This window comes from Tamandua tetradactyla, chromosome 11, assembly GCF_023851605.1.
Source record: "Tamandua tetradactyla isolate mTamTet1 chromosome 11, mTamTet1.pri, whole genome shotgun sequence".
Classification (NCBI taxonomy): domain Eukaryota; kingdom Metazoa; phylum Chordata; class Mammalia; order Pilosa; family Myrmecophagidae; genus Tamandua; species Tamandua tetradactyla.
The window spans coordinates 55,882,941-55,910,656 of NC_135337.1; the positions used below are offsets into that span (position 1 = coordinate 55,882,941).

Sequence of the window (27,716 nt, forward strand, 5' to 3'; positions counted from 1 at the left end):
TAAAATTATCAAGAAGAAACTGACTTCTTACCTTGTCAGAAGGTTTGAATGGATTTCCTTGTCCACTAATTCCACCACTGATACTAAATCCAAGGCCCGGGTTCTTTTCTATTCTCACACAAAACTATGTAAAAAAGATATGAAAAGGTAATCAAATCAAAATATCATCACAAAGCTAAAGTATCTTCAAATAACTGCATCTCAGCAGAAAAGATATATGAGTTTCTCTAAAGTTCTCAGTGTTAGCCTGTGTTGATTTGGTATACAAAAGACACAGAATAAAACTCTGATGAAATATGTAGTGTTTTTGTATGCCTCAGTTATGATTGAAACTATTTTGGGATTACCCAGGCAAGCAGACATTACTAAATTCTTACTCTTCACCAAATGCAGGACTAAATTTTGATAAGAGTTTTAAAAAACTAAAAGTCTTATGGTGAACATGTAACAAGGTGGGTGGACCTTGAGGACATTATGCTGAGTGAGATTAGCCAGAAACAAAGGGGCAGATATTGTATGGTCTCACTGATATGAACTGACATTAGTGAATGAACTTGGAGAATTTCAGTTAAGAACAGAGGTTACCAGGAGATACAAGTAGGGTAGAGATTGGGTAATTGGAGCTGAAGGGATACAGATTGTGCAACAGGGCTGATTATAAAAATTCACAAATGGATAGCACAATACCACCTGATTGTAGCACAATATTATAAGTACACTGAATGAAGCTGAATGTGAGAATGATAGAGGGAGGAGGGCTGGGGGCACGTATGAAACCAGAAGGAAAGATGGACGATAAGGACTGAGAAGGTACAGTCTAGGAATGCCTGGAGTGTACAATGATAGTGCCTAAATGTACAAATTAAAAAATGTTTTTGCATGAGGGAGAACAAAGGAATGTCAATATTGCAGCGTTCTGCAAATAGACAGTCATTCATATTTTAAAACTTAAAAAAGAAAACACAAAACAATTATACACAGAGTGTAGTTCCAAAATTAGTAGAAATGCCCAAGATGACCTACAGAAACTATAACAAACCTAAGAATTTTTGATGATCTTGAGCTAGGGACTTGTGTGGGGGCCATGGCAAAAATGCTAGTTTTCCATGTAAAGTGGGAAAGGATGACCATGGATAATTGGAAGCATATGTTTTGGTTATATAAGGAAAAAGAAAATGCTTTGATAACTTTTAAGTACGGAACAAGCACTGATCAGAAAACAGCCTGCAAAGGATTGATTAAAGGGTTAAGAAAAAAATCAAGAGATATACATTAGCATATATTTTGTATTTATTTAAATGTATACTGGAAAAGTTCTTAAAGATGTTGGAAACTATTTGCTTTCTTAAGCAGCTTAATGTTTCCTCCAGCAATCTTGCTTAGCCCATTAATTTGCATGTGGGTAAATGCAAATGACCCAAATGCTCTCTACAGTTTTGTTTTCTAGGTGCTTTTAATCTCTTCCTTTCAGATAGATCAAGGCAAGCTAGGGCCCTGTTACTGACTTATCATATATTGTGAGTCACTGAAACCTGGACTAATTAGATTTGGCTGTTTAATGGGACTATCTTAAATACACTGTCGTATTTCATAATAGTAAGTGTAAACCAACTCACATGGCTTGCTTGCAACACAAGGGCAAAGCTATCGATTAATGTGATTTTCATGGTAGAATAATTAATGAACAATTTCTGAATTATGAATAAATGCAATTACCATAAGTATTGTCCTATACTTTAAAGATAGGTTTTATTGCAACTTTTCCTCTAATTGAGCTGTATGTATTAAAACTAGTTATCATAGGATGGTAGGAGCTATAGTTTATAATAGTTTTGGGTAATTATATGGCTCACAGTATATGGATATGAACATATAATAGCTTGATATAGCTAGAAGTAATATTTTAGCTTTATTCAGTACAGCAGTTTACTTTGTACTCCTTTTTTGTTATTGATTAGTAGAAAATGAGGAAAAAGGCACCAATATAGTTAAAACATTTTTACCTTTGTGTTTTCCCATATATCTATATGCTTCCAATTACACTATTTAAAATTTAGGTTAACTCTCCCAATGTGAAAATTTGATTTGTACAATGAAGTACGTAAGGTATATACACTTCTGGTTTTCCCCAGGCCACTATAAGGGAAAAAATGCAACAGGTTTTGCTTACAAAGTAAATTGCTGAGAGTAATTTCTGGTAGTTCTTTTTCAAGATAGTGATTGTATTTGTTTTATAGTACTGTCAATCTTGAAAGCACTAAAACCCAAGGGAAACAAATATGTGCCAAGTATGTGAAGGACTGCCTCAATATATTTTTTAATAATAGAAATAATAAAGAGGACACTGAAGATTTATAAATGTGACAAATAGCCATAAAAACTGATCTGAAGCTGGACTACCCTTGGGCATGATATGGTGTGGCTAATAGGTTGTGTTGTGACTGTTGTATCTTATAAAGCATGTCAGAGAGAGTAGTCGTCTCACATTTAAGGGGTTCCAGCTGCTGGTAAGGTCCAAAGTGGCTATAAAATGTAAAAGGACAGAATACTTCACAGCCAAGAAACAGTCTGAATTAAATCCAAAGAGGATTAACAAAGGGGAAAAGCAATGTTCTAGCAAAAGATCTAGGATACTATTGAAAAGCTTATTTAATGAGAATCAGTATTTCAATTTTTTTTTTAAGAGACTGATTTCAAAGAATGAAATTTCTCACTGTAGATATAAGCAATGACTTGGCAGCACTGGTGCATTTGCTTCTTTCCGAGTTGGCTTCCATCATTTGACTTTACTTGATACTCCTGGCCTGTGTTAATTTTTCCTATCAGTATGAACTATGAAGCTTTTAGTGGATACCTGTGGTTTTCTACCCAGGATCCATTAACCTTCTTCTGGCAGCTATAGTTCAATTTCTCTTTGAGGAATTGCTAATTTACTCACCTTTTCTCAGCTTGCATGCTTTGGGTGAGGCATGTTATCTAGGCCTAAAACAAAGCACTGTACCCCCTCTGAGTAGGTAACCCAATTAAAAAGGAATAATTAGACATCTCACAGGACTTCCAGAAAAAAGAATCTTGCTCTTTCTTATTAGCTTTAAATCTGAGAGTATCTGCAGCTCCTGCAGCATCTTTCTACCATGAGGGGAAAGATTTTCTGAGGCAAGTACTAACCCATAAAAAGAGAAGCCATGACTTCCATTGAACTTAGCATTAAGCCTTATCTGAGGCCTGTCCCATCCCTGGACTTTCAGCTTAACTGAGCCCCCACATTCTCTTTTTGCTTGGTGAGTCTAATTGGGTGGAGTCATTTGTAATCAAAAATCTTAGCTGATAAAAAATTGAGGGGAAACTTCCTTATTTACAAATATGAAAGAATGGACTTTTCTTACTATCTTTTATTTTAAAAAGAACATCACTTAGACACTTACTTGAAAATCCCCTTGGAAACTGAAGCAAAGGGAAAATCAAATATTCTGTTCTGTGTGAAATTCAAGCAAAGTTTTGATATATTGGAGGGCAATTAATTGTTGAAGCATCAAGAAAGAAACTTGTATTGAAAACAGTTTCAATTCTGAGACGTTTTCCAGGTCTGAACTTTGGGAAGATTATTATTAAGCTCTGGTAAATAGGCATCCAAACCCACATGGCTTAGGATATCTGAGTTACCTCCTTATATCTATTACATTAACTCTTCATTGACAACCAAAACGTGGCTGGCATATAGCACTCAATTAACTTTTTAGTTGAGTGAAAACACATAATGGATTTTTAGAAGTAATGCCAGTTATTCAAAGGAGTGCTTCAATTACATAATAAACTGCTTTGTAATTGATTAATGAAAATTGTTGTAGAAATCATGGTTCAAGCCTCTATTCCACAAATATTTATTGATTCCCTACCAAGTGCTAGGAATTGTATCAGGCAGATTAAAACAACAATAACAACAACAAAATCTTTGTCTTAATAGAACTTAGAGTCTAATGGGTAAGAAAAATAATAAACATGCAAATAAATAATTTCAGATAGTGAGATAAGCTGTGAAGAAAATAAAGTAAGAAAGGTGGTATAGAGTGATGGAATAGGACTGAGACACTATTAGGAAGAGTGGACAAGAAAGACCTCTCTGAGGGTGTTACATTGAGTGGAAACATGAATGATGTAAAATATCAAGGGATGGACAATAGGACATTCCAAGCAGAGGGAAAAGCAACTAAGTCCCCAAAGGTACATGGGTCTTTACAAGGTCAATAAATAACAAGATGAAGACAGATATATAGTTCAATGGAATGGAGTTGAGAATCCAGAAACAAATGCTTACATTTATGGTCAGCTGATTTTTGGCAAAGGGTCCAAGGTAATTCAATGGGGAAAGAATAATTTTTTAAGTAAATGGTCTTGAGAGTACTGGACATCCACATGTAAAACAATGATCTTTTTTTTTTTTTTTTTTTTACCCCTACTTCATATCCAACATAAAAATGAACTCAAAATAGACCATATATCTAAATGGAAGAGCCAAAACTATAAAATATAAAAATCTTACCAGAAAACACAGGAATAACCCCATGATCTTGGGTTAGACAATAATTTCTTAAATACAACAACAAGAGTGATAAAAGAGAAGGTAAGTTGGACCTTTATCAAAATTATAAACTTTTGTGTTTCAAAGGTCACCACCAAAAAGATGAAAAGACAAGCTAATGGGAGAAAATATTTGTAAATTATATATTTGATCAGGGTCTTGTATCCAGAATATATAAAGAGCTCTTACAATTTAATAATAAAAAGACAACACGATTTAAAAATTGGCAAGGGATTTGAATTAGACATTCTTTCAAAGGAGACATAAGAATATCTAATAAGTACACACAAAAAATGTTCAAAATCATTGGCATCATTGCAGTAGAGAAATGCAAATCAAAACCAGGTAAGATACTACTTTATACCCAACAGAATGGCCATAATTAAAAAAAAAATACATAGTTGTTATCGAGTGTTGGTAAGGACGTGGAGGAATTGGAATTCTCATGTATTGCTGATGTGAATAGAAAATAGAAAATAGTTTGGTAGTTTCTCAAAAGATTAAACACAGAGTTGCCATATGACACAGCAATTCCACTAATAGTTATATAACCAAGAGAAATGAAAACATATTTCATACAAAAACTTGAACCCAGAATCTTAAAACTGCCAGACTGTTCCTATGCCAGATAAGCCCTGAAACCCAGAGGCACCGTCTCACCAAGGATATCAACTAGTTGTATCTCCCTTCCCTACCCCATAATGTCAACACTGCTTTTTCAACGTGAAGTCGTTAGAATGGTCATTGTCCAAATATCCCTAAAGATTGGAAGAAGAATCAAATGAGAGAGAGAGGAGTTGTAATAGAGAAGATAGGATTTAACAAATGATTGTGACTAGTGAGTTATTATATTGATATTTCCTGTCAGTCTCTAGTGTATTAGAACTGCTAGAAGGAAATACCTGAAATTGTGGAACTGTAACCCATACCATACTTTGAAATTTGCTTTATTACCACTTGTTAAACTGTAGTTTGAAATTTATCACTTCTCGGGATGTTATATTTCGCAATATAAATTGTTTAAGAAGCAGACAATATAGTACAATAATTTCTTTTGAATGAAAAGAGGAAAAAAAATTATACTTTTTTTCCTCCTATGAGAAACTTTTATTTACCCATGCAATAAAAATTAACTTTCACATATATGTGGAGTTTCCTGTAGAATTGCATTTTGCAATCAATTAGAGAATGTCAGCTTTTTAGAATTAGTGTAATTTTACTCACGCGAAGACTATATGCAGCCATCAGTTGGCAGATCTAGCTCTAAGCACTCTGGGAATCAAATTCTGACCAATTGTCTAAGTTATGATAATCTGGTCTTTAAAACCTACCCCTCGATCTGAGATCATATCGGAAAGACTTAATTCACTGTGCTGCTGGGTGATTATTTCATTAAATTGAAATCAAATGTTTATATGGTAGCATTATTCAAAATAACCAAAAAGTAGAAACAATCCAAATGCTAATCAAGTTATGAATGGATAAACAAAATGTCGATATTATTCAGCTACAAAAATGATAAAATACTAATATGTGCTACAATGTGAATGAGCATTGAAAAATTATGCTAAGCAAAAGAAGCAACTCACCAAAGATTACATACTGTCTGATGCCATTTATATGAAATGTCCAAAACAGGAAAATCTATAGCGTCAAAGTAGATTAGGGGTTGCCTAGGGCTGGGGAATAGAAGGGATGGAGTAACTCATAATGAATAAAAGGCTTCTTTTAGGGTTGCCAAAATTAGATTATGGTGTTGGTTGCACAACTGTATAACTATATTAAAAAGTAATTGAATTGTATACTTCAAACAAGTGAACTTTGCGGTATATAATTTATACCTCAAAAAAAGCTATTTTTTTCTTTTTTAAAGAAACAACAAGAAAAGAGCTCTCATAGCTAGAGAGAAAATAGCTAATGAAAGAGTGTAAGAGAGGCAGGCAGGGGCCAGATGTGTAGGACTTTTAGGTCATAGTAAGGATTTAGAATTTATTTAGAAATTTTGAAAGTCATGGTGGAGTATTTTATGCAGAATAGCGGCACTTCTGATTTATGTTTTAAAAAGATCACTCTGACAGTGGAGAACAGACTGAAGGAAAGCAAAACTGGAAGAAAAAGATACAATTAGGAGGTTACTGAAGTGGTCAGAGATTGGAGTGTTGGCTGGTGACAAGTGGTGGATTCAGGATAGACTTTGATGAAATTGTGTAGATCGGGTGTGGATTGTGAGAAAGGAGACCCATGGATGATTGTCTAAGATTGTCTAAGAGTAACAGAGTAGAAGTCTAGGAGAGGAGCAGGTTTGGTAGGGGCAGGGGCAGGAAATTGAGAGTTCCTTTTGACTATGCTAAATTTGAGAAGTCCTTTGGATATCCAGGTTGAGACGTCATGAAGTTGGTAGTCACATATACATCCCGAGTGCAGAGGTGAGGTCAGAGCTGAAATTTGAGTTTTGGAGTCACCTAGCCTAGAATTGAATGAGACCATGTAGGGGAGAGCATGGATAGAGGAGAGGACTGAGGTCTGAGCACCGGACCAACGTGTCGAGGTTAGGAACAGTAGAGGGACGAGCAAAGAAGCCAGGAAAGAATGACTAGCATAGTAAGAAGAAAATCAGTAGGGTAATGGTAGTCTAGTGAAGAAAATCCTTCAAGAAAAAGATCCATCAAGCCACATAACCGAGAGGTCAAATGACACGATGATGATGGAAATTTGACAATGGACTGTACAGAGCAGAGAGAATGCTTCATGGTATTTAAGTTAAACTTGATATTAAAGTTGCTGCTACTTTTACCTCCTGTCTTATGGGTTATTATATAACATGCTCTTGGATGATGGACGCGCAATCCATTTAGAAGGATTGCATTTATTTTTTAGTTTTATTATTGCTTATTGTTGCTCTGACTTACATTTTCTGCATTATATAGCTGTACTAAGACTTGATGAAACTTCTCTGATTCCAACATTTCTAATATGCCTGCTTTTTAAAATAATCCGAAAGGTAATAATTACAAAAAATACATATTTTAATATTAAAAATAATATTTGAGATTTTAGTCCTTTTTCGATCATCTTGTCTTTCCTATTGTGAATGAGAGATGCAAGTCCAGATAAAAGTCCTAATTAAATCTTTTGAAAAGACATACTAATGTCAAGATAGATGGATAAAATCCCCTGATGTAGAATTTTTTGGTCTTTTCAGAAAAAGTAGCCATCTCTGTCCCCATTTATTTAGGTAACAGAAACTTGGGTGCCTTTTTAGGTTGGAAATACATTTTAAAAATTATTTATTTCATTTCCTTTATTTTACACTTGAGGAAATCAACAAGATCATACAGGTATTTAGTGGAACACTGAAAGAGCCTTCAGATTCTTACTGCAATGCAATCTACCATTTATTTGATTGCATACAGTTCTAAAGTCAATCGGTAGATATGTTACATATTATTTCTGTTGAACTATGAATTATAAATTCAGAGCTACAGCATTATATAACATTGTTTTGATGACTGGAGAATAGCATTTTGTGGGGGAAAATATTTACTGACAGTAGTACTTTAAATGTGGCAGGATGAGATATGAGATGTTCCCTAAATCATCTCAGTAAGATACAATTAAGTCATCTGAACACCTATATTTTTCTAACTACCTTTATTAAATTGTTTTTTAATTAAAAGTTTATAATTTAAATTAAACAAAGCCTTCTAATTTCCTTTTACTTCTCATGTTAAACACCCAGCAGAATGCAGCTTATCTCACCTGGCTTCAAGAATGAAAGCCTCACCTGGTCCTTGTGAGTCCTTCAGGCAGCTGACCTGAGCTTCTGATCTAAAGAAATGTCTGCAATCATGTTTTTCAGCTGCTTCGAGTACTCTAGGTATGGTTAAGTATTAAAGTCATCTCTTCCAGAGTAGACTATAACATCTTCTGGGAAGGTTTTGGAACTTTGTTTTTTTCTTGAATATGACAGATATACTTAAATTTGTGTAGCTCACAGAGGTTGACTCCAAAGCAATTGTTCAGGAACTCTTTCAGGCACAGAGTTGAGTTTGCAGGCACACTCACTGGCTCTGGGTACTGTCAGGAGACACCCACAGAGCTCCTGCTCTCCTGATACATTAGACCAATCAATGGGGATGTCCCCTTGTTTTGGGAGCATTTATGGACTGGAGGGTGAATGTTTTCATTGCTTTTCTCTTCCAGCGGAAGAATCTGCAGCAGCTAATGTAATGGATTCATGAGACCGGGTTCTAATTCCAAGTCAGCTTCTAAATTGTCTTGACACAGGCAAGACACTAAATTTCTGTGAGCCTCAGTGTTCTAGTCAATAAAATGGAAACTGCTCTATCTGTATCACAGTCTTACTGATCAGATTATATCGATTAATGTGTATGAAAGGGTTTGAAGCATCATACTGGTGCTTTTACTTCCAATTTCTTCATTGGTATCTATATATTCTACATATTGTGAATATACTCTTCCTCAGATTGTATATTTGCAAAAGGGAAAAGCCAATTTAATATTAGTTTCTTTTAAAACTATTAAACAAGTCATAGACAATGTATATACACTTTTAAATAGTGATCTTAACAATATATAAATATTGTTCAGTAGGCAAATTTGTTGAACTGCAGAGTATCTAAAGCAGTGGTTCTCAGACTTAGCTATACATTAGCATTACCTGGGGAGTTTTTAAAAATCCCATTACCAGGCCATATCCAGACTGATGAAATCATGTTCTTTGGCAGTAAAGCCCAGGAATCAGTGTTTTTTAAAGCTCTAGAGAAGATACTAATATATGACCGAGGTTGAGAACAACTGATATAAAGTATTATTATATTGTGAGGTGGGGGATAAGGTGAATAGGATCTTTAAGTGTCTTCACTTAAATTGGGGAACAAAGGGAAGAGTTAACAGGATAAGAAAGGATGGCTAAGAGATTTTCATATGGAATGGGAGTCAAGTTTCCATTTTCTGGCCATCTTCTTCAGTTCACTACTTAATACAACTCTAAATCTTATCCTCAATTATACTGGTAAAAAATCCAAAGGATTCATACATTAAAATCCCTTTTCCAAGTAAAATCCCCTTGACAGTAGACTTCAGATTCATGCACATATCTTTTTTTACTGTAGATAATTTGTTTAAAAAGACCATCCATTGTTAGAAATCAGGTTTCTAGTCTACAGAAATTAATACCTTGGATCTGTGTAGCATTTTATGGTCTAAAAAATCACTTTCATAATTTCATTTCATTTAATCCTAGAATTGAAAACACAGTTGATACTCATTCTCTCTGAATGTGAAAATAAGCACACAAAACCACCCGACTCTGGTTCTTGGAATTCTTAGATATTTTTGTCCTGTTTTATCATGATGGATGATTTGAAAGTTTAGATGGTTTAATCACTCAAGAGGAACATCAAAGTTAACTGAGTGTCTCTTGATGACTGTACAAAGTCACAATGACAAGTATTCTAATTCACTCCAATGTCAGCAGTAGTGTTCATTATACATGTTCATTACTATGTGGAACTAATTTTAATCAGATTAAAATGCATTATTTCTTTAGATCACCTTACGGGATAAGGAGATATGTTTTTGTTAATAATAAATCTCTTTTTTTTTAGTACTTGACACTTTTTAAACTATTTGGAAGTGTTCTTGTGTGTTCATGACAACACTCCTACTGTGTAAGGCAGTTCAGTAGTTGTGGATGATAGCTAGGACAGGTTTAATTAATACCAGTGGACAGAAGAGGACACTGAGGCCATGGTAGGAAAGTATCTGAGAGCCGGTGGCTAATTTAATGGCAAGATTGGGACACAGGACCCTGAATGTTGGGTCAGACAAACCTCGATAAAAATTCCATCTTGAACAATTATACATCGCAAAAATTACTTATTTCCTCTAAGCCTTATTTCTTCAGTTGTAAAAAGGGACTAAGGTTGTTTTGAGGATTAAATGAAAAAGTATGTGTAAGCAGGACTGTCTACATAATTTCCAGAGCCCAGTGCAAAACGAAAATGTGAAGTTCCTTGTTCAAAAATTATTAAGAATTACAATATGGCGACAGCAAGACACGAAACCAAGCACAGGGACCCTGTATGGAACATATTTAGTGCAAAAAAGAGAGAGGGCACTCAATGTATGGCAATTGTTGTCTCCTTCCTATTTTTCATTCATATTTCTTTCCTCTAAATCAAACAATGTATATTCATTGTCATCAGATTTTTTTTACCTATAGCATCTAACAAGTGATTATTTTTTAAATGTAAGGTTGCCAAATTTTACTTTAATAGAAGTTATTATGCTTTATCATGGTAGATAGTCTTTCTGTACACTAAGTTTATGGTGTCTCCTTCCTTGCTTCTATTTTTATCCGTATTGTCCTTGGCCAAATGTAACATTGTGGTGGTTATATTATAAGCAAAACTTTATTTTTTCTCTTTATGGCTCTTTTAATGTATCACCAGAAATGACCTATGAAAATAGTGTTTTGATTTATATGCCTGAAACCCACTGAAATTTTAGTTACCTCATTGGTCTCTACTCTTAAATCATTAGCCAGTAATAGCCATGTAGTCTTTAAATATTTTAAGTCTTTTCCCCCATTTTTTCCATGTTAAATCTGGAATACAAGTCTTGCTTTAACACACACCCACACAGAAACCCACGCACATATTAGAGGGGGTCTGAGTTTTTAAAAGAAAAAAGTCCAGGAAATATTTTCATTATAAGAATAAATTACATAAACCACCTTGGCCTTTTTTTGTTTGGTTTTTGATTTCTAATTTGGTTTGATTTTTCCATTTATAGATTTAGAGTTGAGACAGATAAGTTTTAAGTTCCCTCCAATATTTAATTCTCAAAATCCTTAGATTATCCTTGGACTTCTGGGGAAGAAATCCCTCAGAGAATCTCATGGACTGTGCCTATATTTGTAGTCCACAGTCTAATGTATACAGTGATTTAAAGGACTGTATTTTCTATTTCTATATTCTCAGAGACAGGCTTACTCTGTGTGTTTGTACGTGCACACACACGTGTGTGTGTAAAAATGAATGCTGTTGGTGGGTAGCAATGTTTTCATCTTGTAAGAGGGAAAAACCTCACAAAGATTTAATGACAAGGGCAGGGTCACATGGCTAAAAAAGGTGAAGGTGAAACTAGAATTTCAAATTCTGTTTTCAGTCCTTGAACACCTTTTCCTTTCTTGTGCAAGGTGAAACAGCGGAGATGTTAGGGAAAGAAAAAGAGATAAAGACAAACTGGGTAGTGGTCAGTGATAAGCTGGTAAATGCTTTAACACCAGCTGGGGTGGCAGCGGAGGTACTGGGAGAAGCCTGATTTGTAGTGTTTGCCAGTTCCCATGGTATAATTATTCTCACAATTTGAAGCTACTGATATGGTGTCACTAAAGCTGGAATTGGGAAGAGAGGCATATGATCGCAGCCTGGTATGACCTGGCTCCACAATGCCACTGGTAGGGAACAAATATTATACAGAATTATGAAAATAGTAGTGAGAATCTGTCTCAAGATTTATAACTGAGGAGGGGAGGAAAGCACAGTTTGGGGCCAGTACTATTTGTCTAAAGATTCCTTAGGCTTTCTTGTAGTTACTTTAATATTTTTATCTCAGGCCTTCCAACTGTTTCAGCCTGAAACCAAGACAGAAGAAACTAAGAAGGCAAAAGGAATTCTCTAAATCCCTTCATTAACCTAGCCATTGAATGTTTAAATTTTTGTCTCTCAGTTTGGTAGGCATCTGATGTTGTCAGAGCTGTGAAACGCAACACTTGAAAGGTACTAAAAATACATTCCCTGAAAGAATCATGCAGTTGTAAATTTAATAAGCACATAAATTTCAAAATTTAGTAATCCTCTCATCAGTAAAAAATTTATAAAATGTAAGTGTTTTTTTGAGAAATAGCATCATCATGACTTTTAAATTCAGCATTCAGAATAACTGCATGTTAATATCAAATTTATTATTCTGAGTAGGTAAAAGCAGAGGACATTGATGTCAGTGGATTTTTAAATGCATAGATTGTGGGAGAGAAAAATATGAAGCGTCTAATAGGGATAGAACCCTCAGGTGGAGGGGGCTTGTGGGGGAACATGAATAATTTTGTAAAAGCTCCTAGGATACTTTGGGTAATGCATAATTTAAAACTATATTAAATTTTTAGAGTCTTGGAGAATTTAAAACCTCACATCATTACCTGATTAAAGACCCTGTTTGGTTTATAATACCTTAAATCCAACACTTTGGCCTAGATTGAGCAGAAACACAGGAAAACTATCTTGATAAAAGTATCTATGATTCTGAAAATGATTAATATATGACCTTAGCTTCAAGGAGTGTACTAAGAAATAAAGGACAAATCTAGAGCAGTTGGAATACAAGTGATAAATGTCTTTTAACAATAAGGGAAAAAACTGGAAAATGAAGAAAATCTTATCTGGTATATTTAGGAGAAAAGATGGGGTCAAATTTGAAGTTTGAGTAAGCAATACTAAGGTGAAACCTTAGGGAAAGCACGTTAAGGAGTTAGTGAAGTCAGTGGTAACTTTGCCAAATGATCGCAGAAACAGATCTGAAAATGAAATAGAAATTAATTTTATGAGAATATTAAGATCTTAATGTCTTACTTTCTAAGCTTTATATAACTCAACAGATGCAATCGTATTCAGAGTTCTGGTCCTAAGGCAGAAAAACAGTTTCCGCAATGGACAGGCACATCGTATTTTTAGATAAGCCATAATAGCAGCAATTTTTTTTCTGCTCCATGGCATTTGTCCAGTAGCTTTGGAGCATTTCAGAGATGTTTCCTTTTAACTGTTCTTTATCATTTCCTTCATAGCAAAGCTTTATCTCTGTACTACTCTACAATCAGATGATAGGATGTTTAAAAAAATGTCTTCCCATAAAGAGAGAAGACAGTTTACTCTTCACACTGTCAATTTTACCAGAGGCCTTTGTAAACACACCCAGTCCACTGAAGCTCTCTGTAATTCAAAAGCACTGAGTGTGGTGGAGCTCAACTGGAGTTGGGTGTAGGTAAGAGAGGGTAGAGGACAGTAATAGAAAAACTATTCTGACCTATTAATTTTTCTTTATGTGAAATGGGCATTTTACCCTTTTTCATATTTATTGCGAGTTGACTACTGAAAATAATGATAAAATCTCTACAAAGATAAGATGTTATATAAATCTTCCACCCTGTTCAACAAGGTGAAAATACTACTGGGCCCCAAACTATGTTAATGAGGGAAGGCAAACCAGGGACTCTTTGGACTTTCCAGAAAGTTTCCCGAAAGTTCACCATTGAAAAAGAACTCTTCTCACCTGCTCTGGATAGCCGTCCACACTCCTTTGCCCTTTAGTTTGAATTAAGCACCGTCCAGGCTGAGGTCCCCTGGTGGCCTGTGAAGAGGGGATCTGAATAGGCAATGGTGACTGAAATTGCTGGATGGTCACTTTGTTTATGTTTCCCTCATATGGCTGCTGCTCCCGGCTGCGATGCTGAAGGCTTTGGGACCCCATCAAGGTCTGGATGTGACTGCCTGCCTGTGGAGAAGATAATCTGTCAGGCAGGGACTCGCAGTGCGGAGAGGGTGTGACTAAAGTAGAAAACACGCACAGACTACCTCTCTGGCAAGTAGCATCATTTGGGCTTTCAGCCATGGCTGGAGAGAATAATGAAAAATCAGTAAGGGTCTGCCTACTATGGTTTGCGAAAATGTTAACATTGGAACAAGGCTGCATTAAGTACATTCATGGACATCGGGTGACTTGCCAAAGATGATGTGAACCCTCATTTTAGGGAACACAATTCAGCCTGAATAATCTCAAGAACAGAAAGAAGTCACAATTTAAAAATAAAGTGGATTTTTATATAGCGTTTCATTTTGAATAATACCAGGGAGAGAGAGGTAATACATGAAACATCAGGGAGAAAACGATAGAACTGGTTCCTAATTCTAAAGCAAAAGAATCAAATCGCTTATTTTCTTTTATGCCATAGTGAGCTTGATCAAGTGCATATAACAGCATTGATATTTTCTTATGTTACCAAATCAAGAGTATGGTTTTTGGACTCTTTAAGTTGCATTAAAATTAATCCTGTGAAAATCCCTGTGAGCAGCTGTAGCCTGTGGAGCCCTTGGATATGGAATGGTCTCCAGAGTGAGCTCTGCATGCAAATCATCTCCTCGTGAGTGTTCAGAGATAGGCATCAGTGCCTCTTATTTAAAGTGATAATGACAATTTCTCAATTCTTAAAGGTGGCTGCTGGAGGAGACGGGGCATGCTCCCTGCAGTCTCCCATCTTTAAATGATGCAGTGCCTGCCTCTGCTTCCTTGTTCAGTCCTATTTTCTCACCCTCTTTCCAACATTAGCTCCTTGAGTCATTCGGCCTGATTTCTTTTCTACCAAGCAAGGAATTTCTGTTTGTGAACTGGTAACCTAGAATATGCACTCTGAGAATGCTTTAGCATGGCATTCTAATGTAAGAACTCATCTTAAGTATACATAGTACAACGCTTGATAGCTCACCCATTATATAACTGGGGGATGTGAGGATTTATTTGCTGGGTTCATTTTCTTTCCTGTTGATCTTTTCGGGGTAAGTAATTTGGAGTTCAAACATGAATTTCACCTTAAAATTCATGATCTAAGAAAGCTGGTGAACTAACTTGATTAATCAAGGCTTTTGATAGCAATGAAAGAGTCAAGTTGAAGGAATAAAGAAATAATTAGTAAATAAGTATTCAAGGAAGAGACTATCTTTAATTATTTTATATTTCTTAAAGAGCAACAGAAGATAAATAAGGAATCTAAAGTGATAATGGAAAACTGAAGAAGAGGGAAGGCATGTTGCTGAATTCCAAAACAAGAGGTAATTTTAGTGAAGGAAATACTGGAAAATATTATTTGGCAATATAAACAATTGCAAAATGATTACATTTTTAGATTTCCAGCTGGCTGCCTTGTATTACACATAGCTTTGTTATTTTTTTGCATGGGCAGGCACTGGGACTCGAACCCGGGTCTCAGGCATGGCAGGTGAGAACTCTGCCGGCTGAAACACCATGGCCCACCCTACCCATAGTTCTTAACATAAAACAACAGCAATTTATTCTTGAGAGATAGAATGAAAAGATGCACAAGAGTGGCAGGCTACCCTAGCACAATGCAAAAACAATTATCGACCCAACATTGTCCAGTATACTAAGCCAGTATTCACAAAGCTATAACCTCACAAATACAATGAAGATAACCTCATAAAGGGCAAATGTCTATTTCTCTGTTGTATCCAGTCTGTTTTCAGAAGTTTTGGGGAAAGGACATGCCATAACCATCTCAGTCATTCTAGAAGATGTAACATCCATCTGTACAAGTTTTTCCTTATTGGAAATTCAGTTCTCTCTTGGGCTTCCATGGAATTTCATGTTCTCTTGTTTGATAGGAGAGGAAAGCCTTGCTCAACCCAGTATCACATTTAGAGCTGTTGCACTCCGAATGAATCCACTGGTCTGCCGAGCTACATAGCTAGAGAAAATGATTTCCTGGCTGTCTGCCTGAGGGTGACTGGCCTGACTACTGAGCAATCAATTGAGTTTTACATTTATTCGTGCATCTCACCTTCGTTGGTATAATATTCTTGGCTCTGCAGTCAATGTTTGTGCCAGTGGCAGAAAGACTGACAGCTTAAATGAACGTGATCACATGGATAAACAAGGGATTTTTACACCCAGAAAAACTTAAAGGATCTAGAACATAGTTTTGGTTCCATGATGCATAATCTACATGAGAAAATCAATAATGACTGCTTAACAATTAATTTTATATTAATATAGAATTGAAACAGCCTTCTGATTTATTGTTCTCTTTCTTCTCTTTGGGCAATTGGAGCTCAAGATCATGCTTGGATTTTGAACTCTGAGGGCAAGCATGAAATCATAATTACCATCGTTAGTGACCAGCACAGTAACTTGTATTCAATAAATAGCAGCTACCACTTAAATGTTCTAAAATACTTTACTGATTATTGCCCCTTTTAATCCTCCCAATAGTATTAAGAGGTAATTATTATTATCCCCCTTTACTGAGGCGGGAACTAAGACTTGGAGAGATTAAATATTTTACCTAAGTCCTTGGAACAACTGGCAGGACCAAGATTAAAATCCAGGCTGATTATTAAAGGCCTGACTCTCAAATACTGCATTACAGTACATCACACTAGTTTATACTGCAACTCCCTCCCCCAATAATTGCCTCCATCTCCCCCTCCACAACACCCACCCCCAGTAAAGTAATTGTGTATTGAAAAGGAAGCAGGACAGTAAAACAAAAGGGTCAGATTTTTGAAGGGAGGATAAATGAAAATTCTTTAGCAGCTCTCTAGTTTGCTTACTGATCATTCCCTTACTTACTACATTAAGTCTATTATCTATTCTAGATCCAGCACAGCTTATTTAAGGCTTTACAGTTCAGCAAATAGGATGATGCACTGTGTGTTTAGTTGTTTTTCTGTGGCCATGATGTAATGAAACTACGTTTTCAAATGGTATGACAAAACAAAAAGTGGGCATGGAAAGAATGTGCTGTAAAATGACTGTTTTCTACAGCACTATTGCTTTCACTCTATCTTGGGCTATAGGCTATGAAGAATGGGGATGGGGAATGACAGCCATAGAAGGCAAAGAATTAACACTAAATTCTATATGAAGTTAAACAAAGATAAATGATACAAGTCATCTAAAGGGACAATTAGGGTGTGAAAGTATCGTAAAGGGTAAGTTTTGTTGACTGCCACAAAGACTTGTAGTAGGTAGTAAGGATGATCATGATAAAGTACAAAGGACTGATGAAAATGTAGAAAATGTCTGATACTGGATTTGTTCAGAGGGCTAGCTATGAGCACGCTGACTCATACTGAAGGGGAGTTTGAACATGAAGGTTCTAAAAAGCCTGTGCTGGACATTCTGAATGATAAAAAGAAACTGAGAGGAGTTGACATTTGTTTTGAACTTTCCAGGGGAGATCGGACAAGACAGCATGTATTTGAGGAGAAAAGTGATGGAATATGGTGTTTTCAAGTTGACTCAAAACAAACTGTCAAAGTTTACAGGGGAAAACTTCAATGTCCATAGGACCCAAGGAAATATTAATGTTAAAACCAGAGACAAGAAACATTGTTTTGATAGCAAATGGCACTGTTCATACAAAATTTATCCCACAGTTAATCAGACTTATTTTTTTGAAATTTGAAATGTTTCGGAGATTTTTCTGTGATATAAAAGAAGTGTCTTACTCACTACAATAATGCTTTGGCTCATACTGTTTTCTTAGATGAGTGTTGGAGAAGAGTACTATCTAATTTGGTCATCTGTTTTACTACCTATCTTGAACTTTACTACCCTTGAACGACTTGGGATTGCTTCCAAAACCAACTCAGCCTCAAAGGAAAATAATGTTAATGAAAATATTTAAAAGAACACAATTTAGCCTCAAAATTAAGTCCAAAGGAATTCTAAATATGTCTGGGAGCAATGTCCACAACCCAGAATCATCCCCAAATGATAACTCGGTAACTGATTGCAAGGAACCAACACTCATTTAGATGAATCAGTTTCAGTAATTTTGTGAACAAATAAAAAACAGTATTATCAATTTCTATTCACATCATGTATTCTGTAGTGTCTTTTTATGTTGTTGCTGTTTTTAAAAGCAGGCTAAATTTTAAAAAGTGAGGAAGTAGGACTTCTGCTTCTGGGGAGATGGAGTAGACATACTTTTCTCTATCCTTCCCACTAAGTACAACTAAACACCTTGAACATGACATGTAAACAAATATACGATGGTGCTGAAAGGTAAAAAGAAGTAGGCAGACGAGCTAGAGACCTCAGGACCCAAGGGATGAGATGGTAGTTTTCTTGTTGCCTCATAAATTCCTGACTTTCAGATAAAGAAGTGGGAAACCCAGAGACACCAACAGGCACAGAATAAAAAAAACCAAAAAGCACCACCAACAAAATCCTGCTCTTTCTAGTCAAAGGACCAGAAAAGTGGCAGTCTGACAAGAAAGAAAACTTTTAGACAATAACCACCCTACAATAGCCAAACACCACAGAAGAAACTGTGGCCTCCATTCCAACACTAAGAGCAAGTGCAGAGTGATAAACTTAGACTTCACCCTCATGAAGATGTAACAAGGCTCCTTAACATCCATGCTGAGATAGAATCTGAGAAGGCCAAGCAGCTGGGAACTTTCACCCCACTGGCTACCAGCAAGGCCCCCACCCACCACCACCATATGGTATTAGTGGAGACCATGCAAGAGCCTGGGCCTCTACTCCTATGTGGCAGTAATGAGATGCCCCCTCCCTTCCCAATGGGATGGTATCATAGAAAACTCAGTAGAAAGTTGGGAGTTTCACAATTTCCCAGTGGTAATGAGACTACCCCCACCATGGTATTAGTGGAGACCATGTGAGGTCCCATCCCCTCCTAGCAATACTGAGGAGCTCTTGCGTCAAGTGTCAATGAAGGCCAAGTAGGAAAACTGGACTTCTACCTCTACCTTGCCACAATGAGGGAGCACCCCATTACTCAAGTGATATTAGAGAAATGGAACTCAAATGGATTTTAATAAAATCCAGAGTCTTACAACAAAAAATGGAAATGTTCACATTCCAATAGAAAGTCACTAATCATACCAAACAGAGATCTCAAACTGGATGAACAAAAGATAATCAATAGAAGTCAACTCTGAGAGGACAGATGTGGGAATGATCTGAGGAGATTTTAAGGAAACCTTAAAAAAATCCCTCAGTGAACAATTTCACACCTGCTTTAAATAAATAAAAAAAAATAGAAACCATCTGCAAAGAAATAGAAGATGTAAAGAAGAGGCAAATGGAAATTTTTGAACTGAAAAATGCAATAAATGAAATAAAAACTCAGCGGCTAGGCTCAACAGCAAATTGTAGGGAACAGAGGAAAAAAGCAGTGAACCAGAAGATCAAACAAGAGAAATTATCCAGTCTGAACAACAGAGAGAAAACTACAGATTGAAAAATAACTAACAGAGTCTCAGGGATGTATAGATTAGACAAAAGTTCTAATATTCACATCACTGAAAGTAGAAGACAAAGTAGGTAGAGCTGAAAAATTACATGATGAAATCATGGTTGAAAAATTCTGAAATCAGGCTAGAGACAAAACCTTACAGAGAATCATAGTGTAGCCCAAAAAGGATATATCTAAAAGAAATCCAAGCACACACACATCACAATTAAACCTTGCAAACAAGATGCAAAGAAAAAAGTCTCAAAAACAGCCAGAGAAAAACTGCACTTTTCTTATAGATGAAAAACAATTGGAGTCACAATGAATGTCTCATCAAAAACCCTGGAAGACAGAAAGAAGTGGTACAATATTTTTCAAGGGCTGAAAAAATAATTGTCAATCTCAAATCCTAAGGGGAAATCAAAACATTCTCAGATGCATGAAAACACAGAGAATTTGTTGCCAGCAGATTTATCCTAAAACTAAAGAAAGTTCTCTAAATAGAAAGGAAACAATAAAAGAAAGAAGTTTGGACAGTAAGAGGTAAAGAGAACATGGTAAACAGACATATGGGTAAACACATTAAGTTTTCTTTCGTCTCTTGAATTTCCAAAATTTTATTTGATGGTTGAAGTAAAAAGTATAGCATGGTATATAGAGGAACTATTTAAGACCATTATCTGATAAATGGAGGGGGGAGAAGGGATATATAGGGAATTATGTTTTTTATGCTTTACTCAAACTGGTAAAAGGATGAGAGCAGGAGATTGTTTAAGGTTATGTGTATATAACATAATACTGAGAACAACCACTGAAAAAGCTACACAAAGAAATACAATAAAAAACATATATATATCCATATATATATATATGGATAGAAGAAAACAAACAAAGAAAAAACAACATATATAAATCAAAATGGAATTCTAAAAATATTCAAGTAACTCATAGGGGTCAAGACAAAGAAATCAGAGCTTGAAAGCACATAAGCACATGAGAGAGAACAAATATAAAATAAAAAACAAAAAAAAAATGAAACTTAAGCCCTAGCATCAATAATTACATTAAATTAAATGGCTTAAATATACCAATTAAGAGACAGAGATTCACAGAGTAGATTAAAGAACATCACCCAACTAATATAAACACTATAAACTATATGCAGATTTCAGATACAGTGATATAGGCAGGTAGAAAGTAAAAGGATGGAAAAAGGTCTATCATGAAAACATTAATCAGAAGAAAGCATAAATGACTTTATTAACATCAATTAAAGTAGACTTCAGAGCAAAGAAGATTTATCAGAGACAGAGAGGGACATTGTACAATTATAAAAGGGTCATGCATCAAGAAGATATAGCAATCCTAAATGTGTATACATCAAACAACAGTACCTGAAAATATGAGTCAAAAAAAAAAAAAAACAGGACTGAAAGAGAAATAGACAAATCCACAACTATAGTTGGAAACTTCAACACTTTCTCTCAACAATAGATACAACAAATAGATGCAAAAGCAGCAAGGATATTGAAAAATTCAACAATAGTACAAGCAATCTCTGGCAAGACTGAAAAAGAAAGAACGAAAGAAGACACAAATTACCAAAATCAGGAATGAAGCAGGGATTAACACTATAAACCCTGCAGACATCATAAGGATATTAAGCTAATATTCCAAACAACTTACATACATAAAATTGGCAACTGGGAGGAAATGGACCACTTTCTCAAAAACAAACAAACAAACAATCAAACAAACAAAACCCCACAAAGTACCACAACTCACTCAATATGAAAGCCACCATTTGAATAGCCCTACTGCTAGGAAACTGAATCCATAAGTAAAAACTCCCCAGAAAAGAAACCTCCAGGCCCAGACGGTTTCACTGGACAATTCTAGAAAATTTTAAAGAAGAATTAACACAAATTTCACACAGAAAATAGTAGAGGAGGAATCCTACCCAATTTATTTTATGAAGCTGGTATAACATGGTTAGCAAAACCATTCAAAGACAGTACCAAAACACACATGCAAACACACACACACACACACACACACACACACACACACACACCCCTACACTCCATGAATATAGATGCAAAAATCCTTAACAAAATATTAGCAAATAGAATTTATCCATACACAAAAAGCCACTAGTGATCAGACATCTGATGAAAGATATTAAAAAGGTTTAAATAAAAAGAGAAACATGCTGTGCTCACAGAGTGGAAGGCTCAAAATAGAAAAGATATCAATTGTCTCTGAAGTGACACCAGGTTTAATGAATTCCTATTAGCATTTCAGCAAGATTTTTGCCTATATCGACAAGATTATGCTAAAATTTAAATGGCAAGGCGAAGGAACTACAATAGATGAAACAATTCTTAAAAAGAAGAAAAAGTGGAAGGAATCGGTCTATTTGGTTTTAAGACTTATCATAGTGTCAGAAATCAAGACTGGGAGGTATTAGAGACTTATAGAGGGACAGAGGGAGAACCCAGAAACAGAGCCACACAAATATGCCCAACTGATTTCTGACAAAGGTGCAAAAGCAACTCAATGGAGGACAGATAACCTTTTCAACAAATGTTTCTGGAACAAAGGCAAAAAAAAAAAAGAATGTGAAACTACGTCTTATACCTGATAGAAGAATTTAACTCAAAATAGATCACAAACTTAAATGTAAAGAATAAAACTATATGACATTTAGGTACAAGCAAAGGAGAAATTCTTTGGGATCTCGAGCTAAGAAAAGCGCCATGTCAAATGTGCTTCATGTCAACAGCACTGCCCATAAACAGAAAAATTGATAAATTTGATTTCAGCAAAATATAAAATGTTTGCTCTGTGGAAGATCCTGTTAAGTGAATGAAAAGATAAGCTACAGTATTGTAAAAATTATTTGCAAATTATATATCTAACAAAGGACTAGTATCTCGAATATACAAAGAATTCTCAAAATTCAATAATAAAAAATGGAATGGGGCGGGCCACGGTGGCTCAGCAGGCAGAGTTCTCGCCTGCCATGCTGGAGACCCGGGTTTGATTCCCAGTGCCTGCCCATGTCAAAAAAAAAAACAATTCATTTTCCAACATGGACAAAAGACATGGAGAGACATTTTACTGAAGAGAAGATACAGATGGTGGCAAATAAGCACATAAAAAGGTGCTCAACATCATTAGCCATTCGAAAAATTCATATTAAAACCACATTGCAGTATTACAACACAACTATCAGAATGGCTGAAATTAAACAGTGACAGCACCAAGTGCTGCTGCTGCTGATAAGATACTGGTTTACCCATCCATACAGTTCTGGTGGGAATGTAAAATGGAACAGCCACTGGGAAAAAAACTTCGGCATTTTTCTAAAAAGCTAAGTATCATATGACAGATTAGGAAGACTTATGATAACACAAAAGCCTGTATGTGAATGTTTATAGCAGCTTTCTTATAATAGTTCAAAACTGAAAACAGTCAAGATCTCTGTTAATGGTTAAATAAACTTTGGTTCATCCACGTCCTGGAAGTCAGCAGTAAAAAGGAATGAACTACTGATATTCCCAAAGACCTGAATCGATCTCCAGAGAAGTATTCTGAGTAAAAAAAAAAAAAAAAAAAAGCCATTCCCCAAAGGCTAAATACTGTGTGATCCCATTTATATAATATTCTTGAAATGACAAGTTATTTACAGAGATGCCATGAATTAAGGAGAGAATGGGGCAGGCAGGAAGTGGTTGTGACTATAAAACAGCAACACGAGGGAGCCTTTGGATTGTGGAAATGTTCTATATCTTGACTGTACCAACATCAATATCCTAGTAGTGATATTGCACTTAGATTTCTGCAAGATGTTTCCATTGGGGGAAACTGGGTGATGGGTACATTCAATCTTTCTGTATTATTTCTTACAACTGCATGTGAATCTACAATGATCTCAAAAATAAAAGTTACTTTTTAAAAAATAATAGGACAGTAAAGATAATATAGTCCTTGGAATCAGAAACCTGGGTTTTAGTCCTTACTCTGTCACTTTTTTGATTTGCAATCTTATGCAGATACCTAAGCTCTCTGCTTAGCATATGAAAATTGTAGATAAATAAACTATTGTGATGATTAAAGAAGATAATGTAATATTATGAACACACTGCTTGGTACACAGTAAGCACTCAATAATGGCAATAGCAATGAAATTAAAAAGTTCTTATATTTTCAATAAATGTCTGATTGCTTCTTGGCCATAGTAACAAATAACCACCCAAAAGAACTGATTTTAAACCTGTTGCAATCAATAATGAGAAATTGTTTTAAAAAACTGCTTCTGAAAGCCAGTCAGTCAGTGACAGCCCCACACTCCAGCCAATCAGTAAAAGTCTCATCCAAGTAACTATTACAGCCCCATTTAGAGGTCAACCCACCTTTAAACGCACCAATGCCTGAATTTCATGCTTTCCAAAACTGTCTTCCTCAGGTAGATTATGTCTTACCAGTTATTTGTTAAGAAGCAATAACTTAAGCATTTTGTTTCAGACATTGAGAATTGGTCTCTTTTTTGGAAGAGGGATGGCAAGTAGAAATAAAAGATAAGAATTTTTTACCATAAGTAGAGCTATTACCTACTCTTCACTACTATAGCTAATATTTTAGGTTGCTGTGACTCTTCATTTTTTTCCTTTTGCTACCCCTCCATCCCCATCACTGCCTGTTTTCAAGACAACTGTGTACGTGAAGAGTGCAGCCAGAGCTCATGGATAACTAATTCACAAGGGATGCTAACCTGTGACCTTGGGCTCATTAACACCCTGCTGCTAGCAATGAAGCTAAATGAAGTCAGCCTGTCCATAATTAATGTGGATTTTTCTAAAAAATAATAACTATTGTAATAGCTACCATTAATTAAACACTTACATGACAAGCACTGTGATAAGTGCTTTACCTCCATGATCTCAGTTAATTTTCAGAACCACTCTACCAGGTATGCCTCATTGTCCTGGTTTCTCAGATGGGGGAACTGAGCAGCAGAGGTTCAGTTTAATCTGCTTGAGGGTCAATTAAAGACAAAGTAAAGGCAGACAGTTTCTTCCACATTCCTACTTAAAGAAGATGAAAAAAGGCAAATCTCAGTGAGAAATTAAGAAAGAAGCTAAGATAATGCTGTTTTTGTATCACAGCTTTTACTAGGGTTGCTTAGTGCATATTTTTCTCATTTATTTGTATTATGCTAGGTCAGTTCTGATGCCAGAAGTTATATTCTTCCATTTGGGCATTAGAGGAAAAACTTACACAAATACTTGGAAGGGAGCTCTCTGCAGCTAAAAAAGAGGTGCAGGAGATGGGCTTTCCCCTGTTCTGGAGTTCTGATGACACCACATTCTGCTGGCTCAATGAAATACTCTTTTTGGGCATTCCACATATTTGATGCTAAATTTTTTAGAGTCAGATACTGATGCTATACATCAGTGCCTCACAAAATAGACAAAAAGATGAGGCAATAGGGCTTTCCACTTTAGTGCACACGCTTTGTGATGGCAGCTGGCTGAGAGGTTCAGGCAGGCATCAACTCTGGCTTACTGGATTACTGGATTTCTATAAACACAGTTTTTTATGATGCAATGTCAACCAACAAAGCTTAGCTATGAAATTGGAAATCAACAAAAAGAAAAATAATGGAGGACACATAACAGCAACAGAATGATATTGGGGTCAAGTAAGTCTACACATTTCAGCCTATAATTTGTTTTGTGGTGATACTAATACTTATACATTCCTGAAGTAAAATACATTGGGGTATGGTTAACCATACAATACATTAAATTTTTTTTATTTATTAAAAATAACATACAAACACAAACATTCTCACCACATGATCATTCCATTCTACAATAAAAATTTTGACAGTAATTTCTTTTACTGTAAGATTTCTAGGAACCCATGGGTAGTGGAGTCACTTAGATAAAAATCATGTGGCGAGAAGCAGAGTCTTACCATTTTGACATTCTCTGGCAACAGCTTTGATCATCTGCCAGTTGTCAGGTTATATAGTTTTTCAAATTGCTTATTCAAGCAGAGACATTTTCATTGCATTGGACTAATTCAGCATTTATACCTTTTCTTTTGGCTTTTAGAATTTTTCCAAAATTTTACTGTTATCCCACTTATCCATAGTAGAACAGACATTTGTTTTAAGGAACTCTTATACCAAATATTGATGGAATAAGTAGTTTTAATCTGCCACTTTTTCTATTGCTTTTATCTTTGGCAAGTTTATTTCTACTCCTGACTTAACAGCCTTTTGATAGACATTTTGAGTTTGTATTTTTATTAAAGAATAATTTAGAGTTGGTCTGGATGATGACAATCCCCTGATTTTGTGACAATGATGTCTGTCACTACTGGAGATAGTTTATTCCACTAGCATTAGGAGATAAAGAGAAGTACTTCGTGTGTTAGATAATAATGTTTTGTCAAGTAAGAAAATCCAAAACAAAAGTGACTCTGAAACAAAACATTTTATTCATGTCACTTTTGTTTAAATTTAGAGAAGAATTTTTCCATTCATATTTCTATAACCTCCATCTGCCTTATATTTTAGAACAAATCTAATTAAATAATATGAATCTTAATTTTTAAGTTTTAAACAAATCTATAAATTAAATAGTACTAAAATCCATGGATTAAAAATACATCATCTAGCTGTTTAGATTAACAAGACAAATATTTGAAATAGACCACTAAATAGAGGAAATTGTTTCATTGATTTCTTCAAACGCTTTTTCCTGATTCAGCTACTAATACTAAGCGCATGGAGCTGCCTCTGAAATGTCTTATTTTCCTGGCATTTTTATTTCTTACAGGTCATCTACTCTTACTTTGGCCAATAATTGTTGTTTAACAAGTGAATTTTCAGATAGATCAATAGATAGATATAGAGATATATACACACATATATACATGTGCAATATGTACATTGTTATATACATATACATATTACATGCTTTTTGTTGTAATATGTACAACATATACACACACACACACACACACACACATATATATATATAGTCAGCCTTCTCTATCTTACATCAATATTTTGCAATTATGGGGTACATTGAATTTTACTGGGATATATTTATTCTTAATTCACTAATATAGCAAAAGGCATGGCTGCATTTCCTGGAAAAGGTAATGAGGTAATTAATTAAGCTATATTATAAAAGAGTACGTTTAATTCATCTGAAAACTACTCTGAAACTGGTTATAATAATAGGAGTGCAACTGAATTTTCAGAGTAGTTTTGAATCCTGTAACTGTTCTTCATATTTTTCCAAGTATTATAATGTGTGCAGCCTCAAACAGTGCATTTTTATCGTTTTCCAGAAAAATAACTGATATTTCTGCTGTAAAAACCTGGCCGAGGTAAATCTAATAGGGGTATAGGGATTAGACTTGTTAAGCACAGGAAGTTAGAGTATCTTAATATGACACAAAAATAGAAGCATCAGAAATTTCAGAGAGTCTCCTACGGGTGTTTGTTGAGTTCCTAACAATGTCATCAAGAATTGATCCCTAACCACAAAGGTTTAATTTTCACCTATCTACCTCTCCTACTCTTAACACCTACTCTGGAGGATACTTGTATGATGGTGAGTATGTTAGTTTCCCAGGCAACTGGTGTGACTGAGACTGCTACTTCAAACCTCCTTTTCAACCAGAGGGTGAAATTAAAGAGTGGACACTTAGTCACACAAATAATCAGTTCCAGATTCTTTCTGGCTACCGAGAAATCCAAGGAAAGTAGTTGTGCTTTATTATAGCTCGAGAGAGTCTTTTCCAAAGTTGCTAGGGGCGAAGTTTCCTTTTTTTTATTTGGACACATTTGGTATCTTTTTAGTGTTCCACTTTTCTTCTTCAACTGTTAGGTTCTTCTGAAAAAAAGATGGCTTTTGGTTAGGAGAAAAACTCAATATATCTGTGTAAGGAATCTCTCTTGAGAGCCACTTACTGGGCTGAAAGCTTTCGTTTTGGAAATTTAAAAATAAATAATTGTATGACTTCATC

The 27,716-nt window shown here is 35.4% G+C and overlaps 1 protein-coding gene across 1 annotated transcript in view; it reads right to left on the reverse strand.

Annotated features, from left to right (window-relative positions):
• Positions 1–27,716, reverse strand: part of LRRC7 (leucine rich repeat containing 7) — a 600,349-nt gene that overhangs the window by 35,310 nt on the left and 537,323 nt on the right. The window contains exons 24-25 of the mRNA XM_077120640.1: positions 13,934–14,155; positions 32–124 (exon numbers count right to left, since the gene is read on the reverse strand). Of these exons, the coding sequence (XP_076976755.1) occupies positions 32–124; positions 13,934–14,155 (315 nt within the window). The remainder of the gene's footprint in view (positions 1–31; positions 125–13,933; positions 14,156–27,716) is intronic.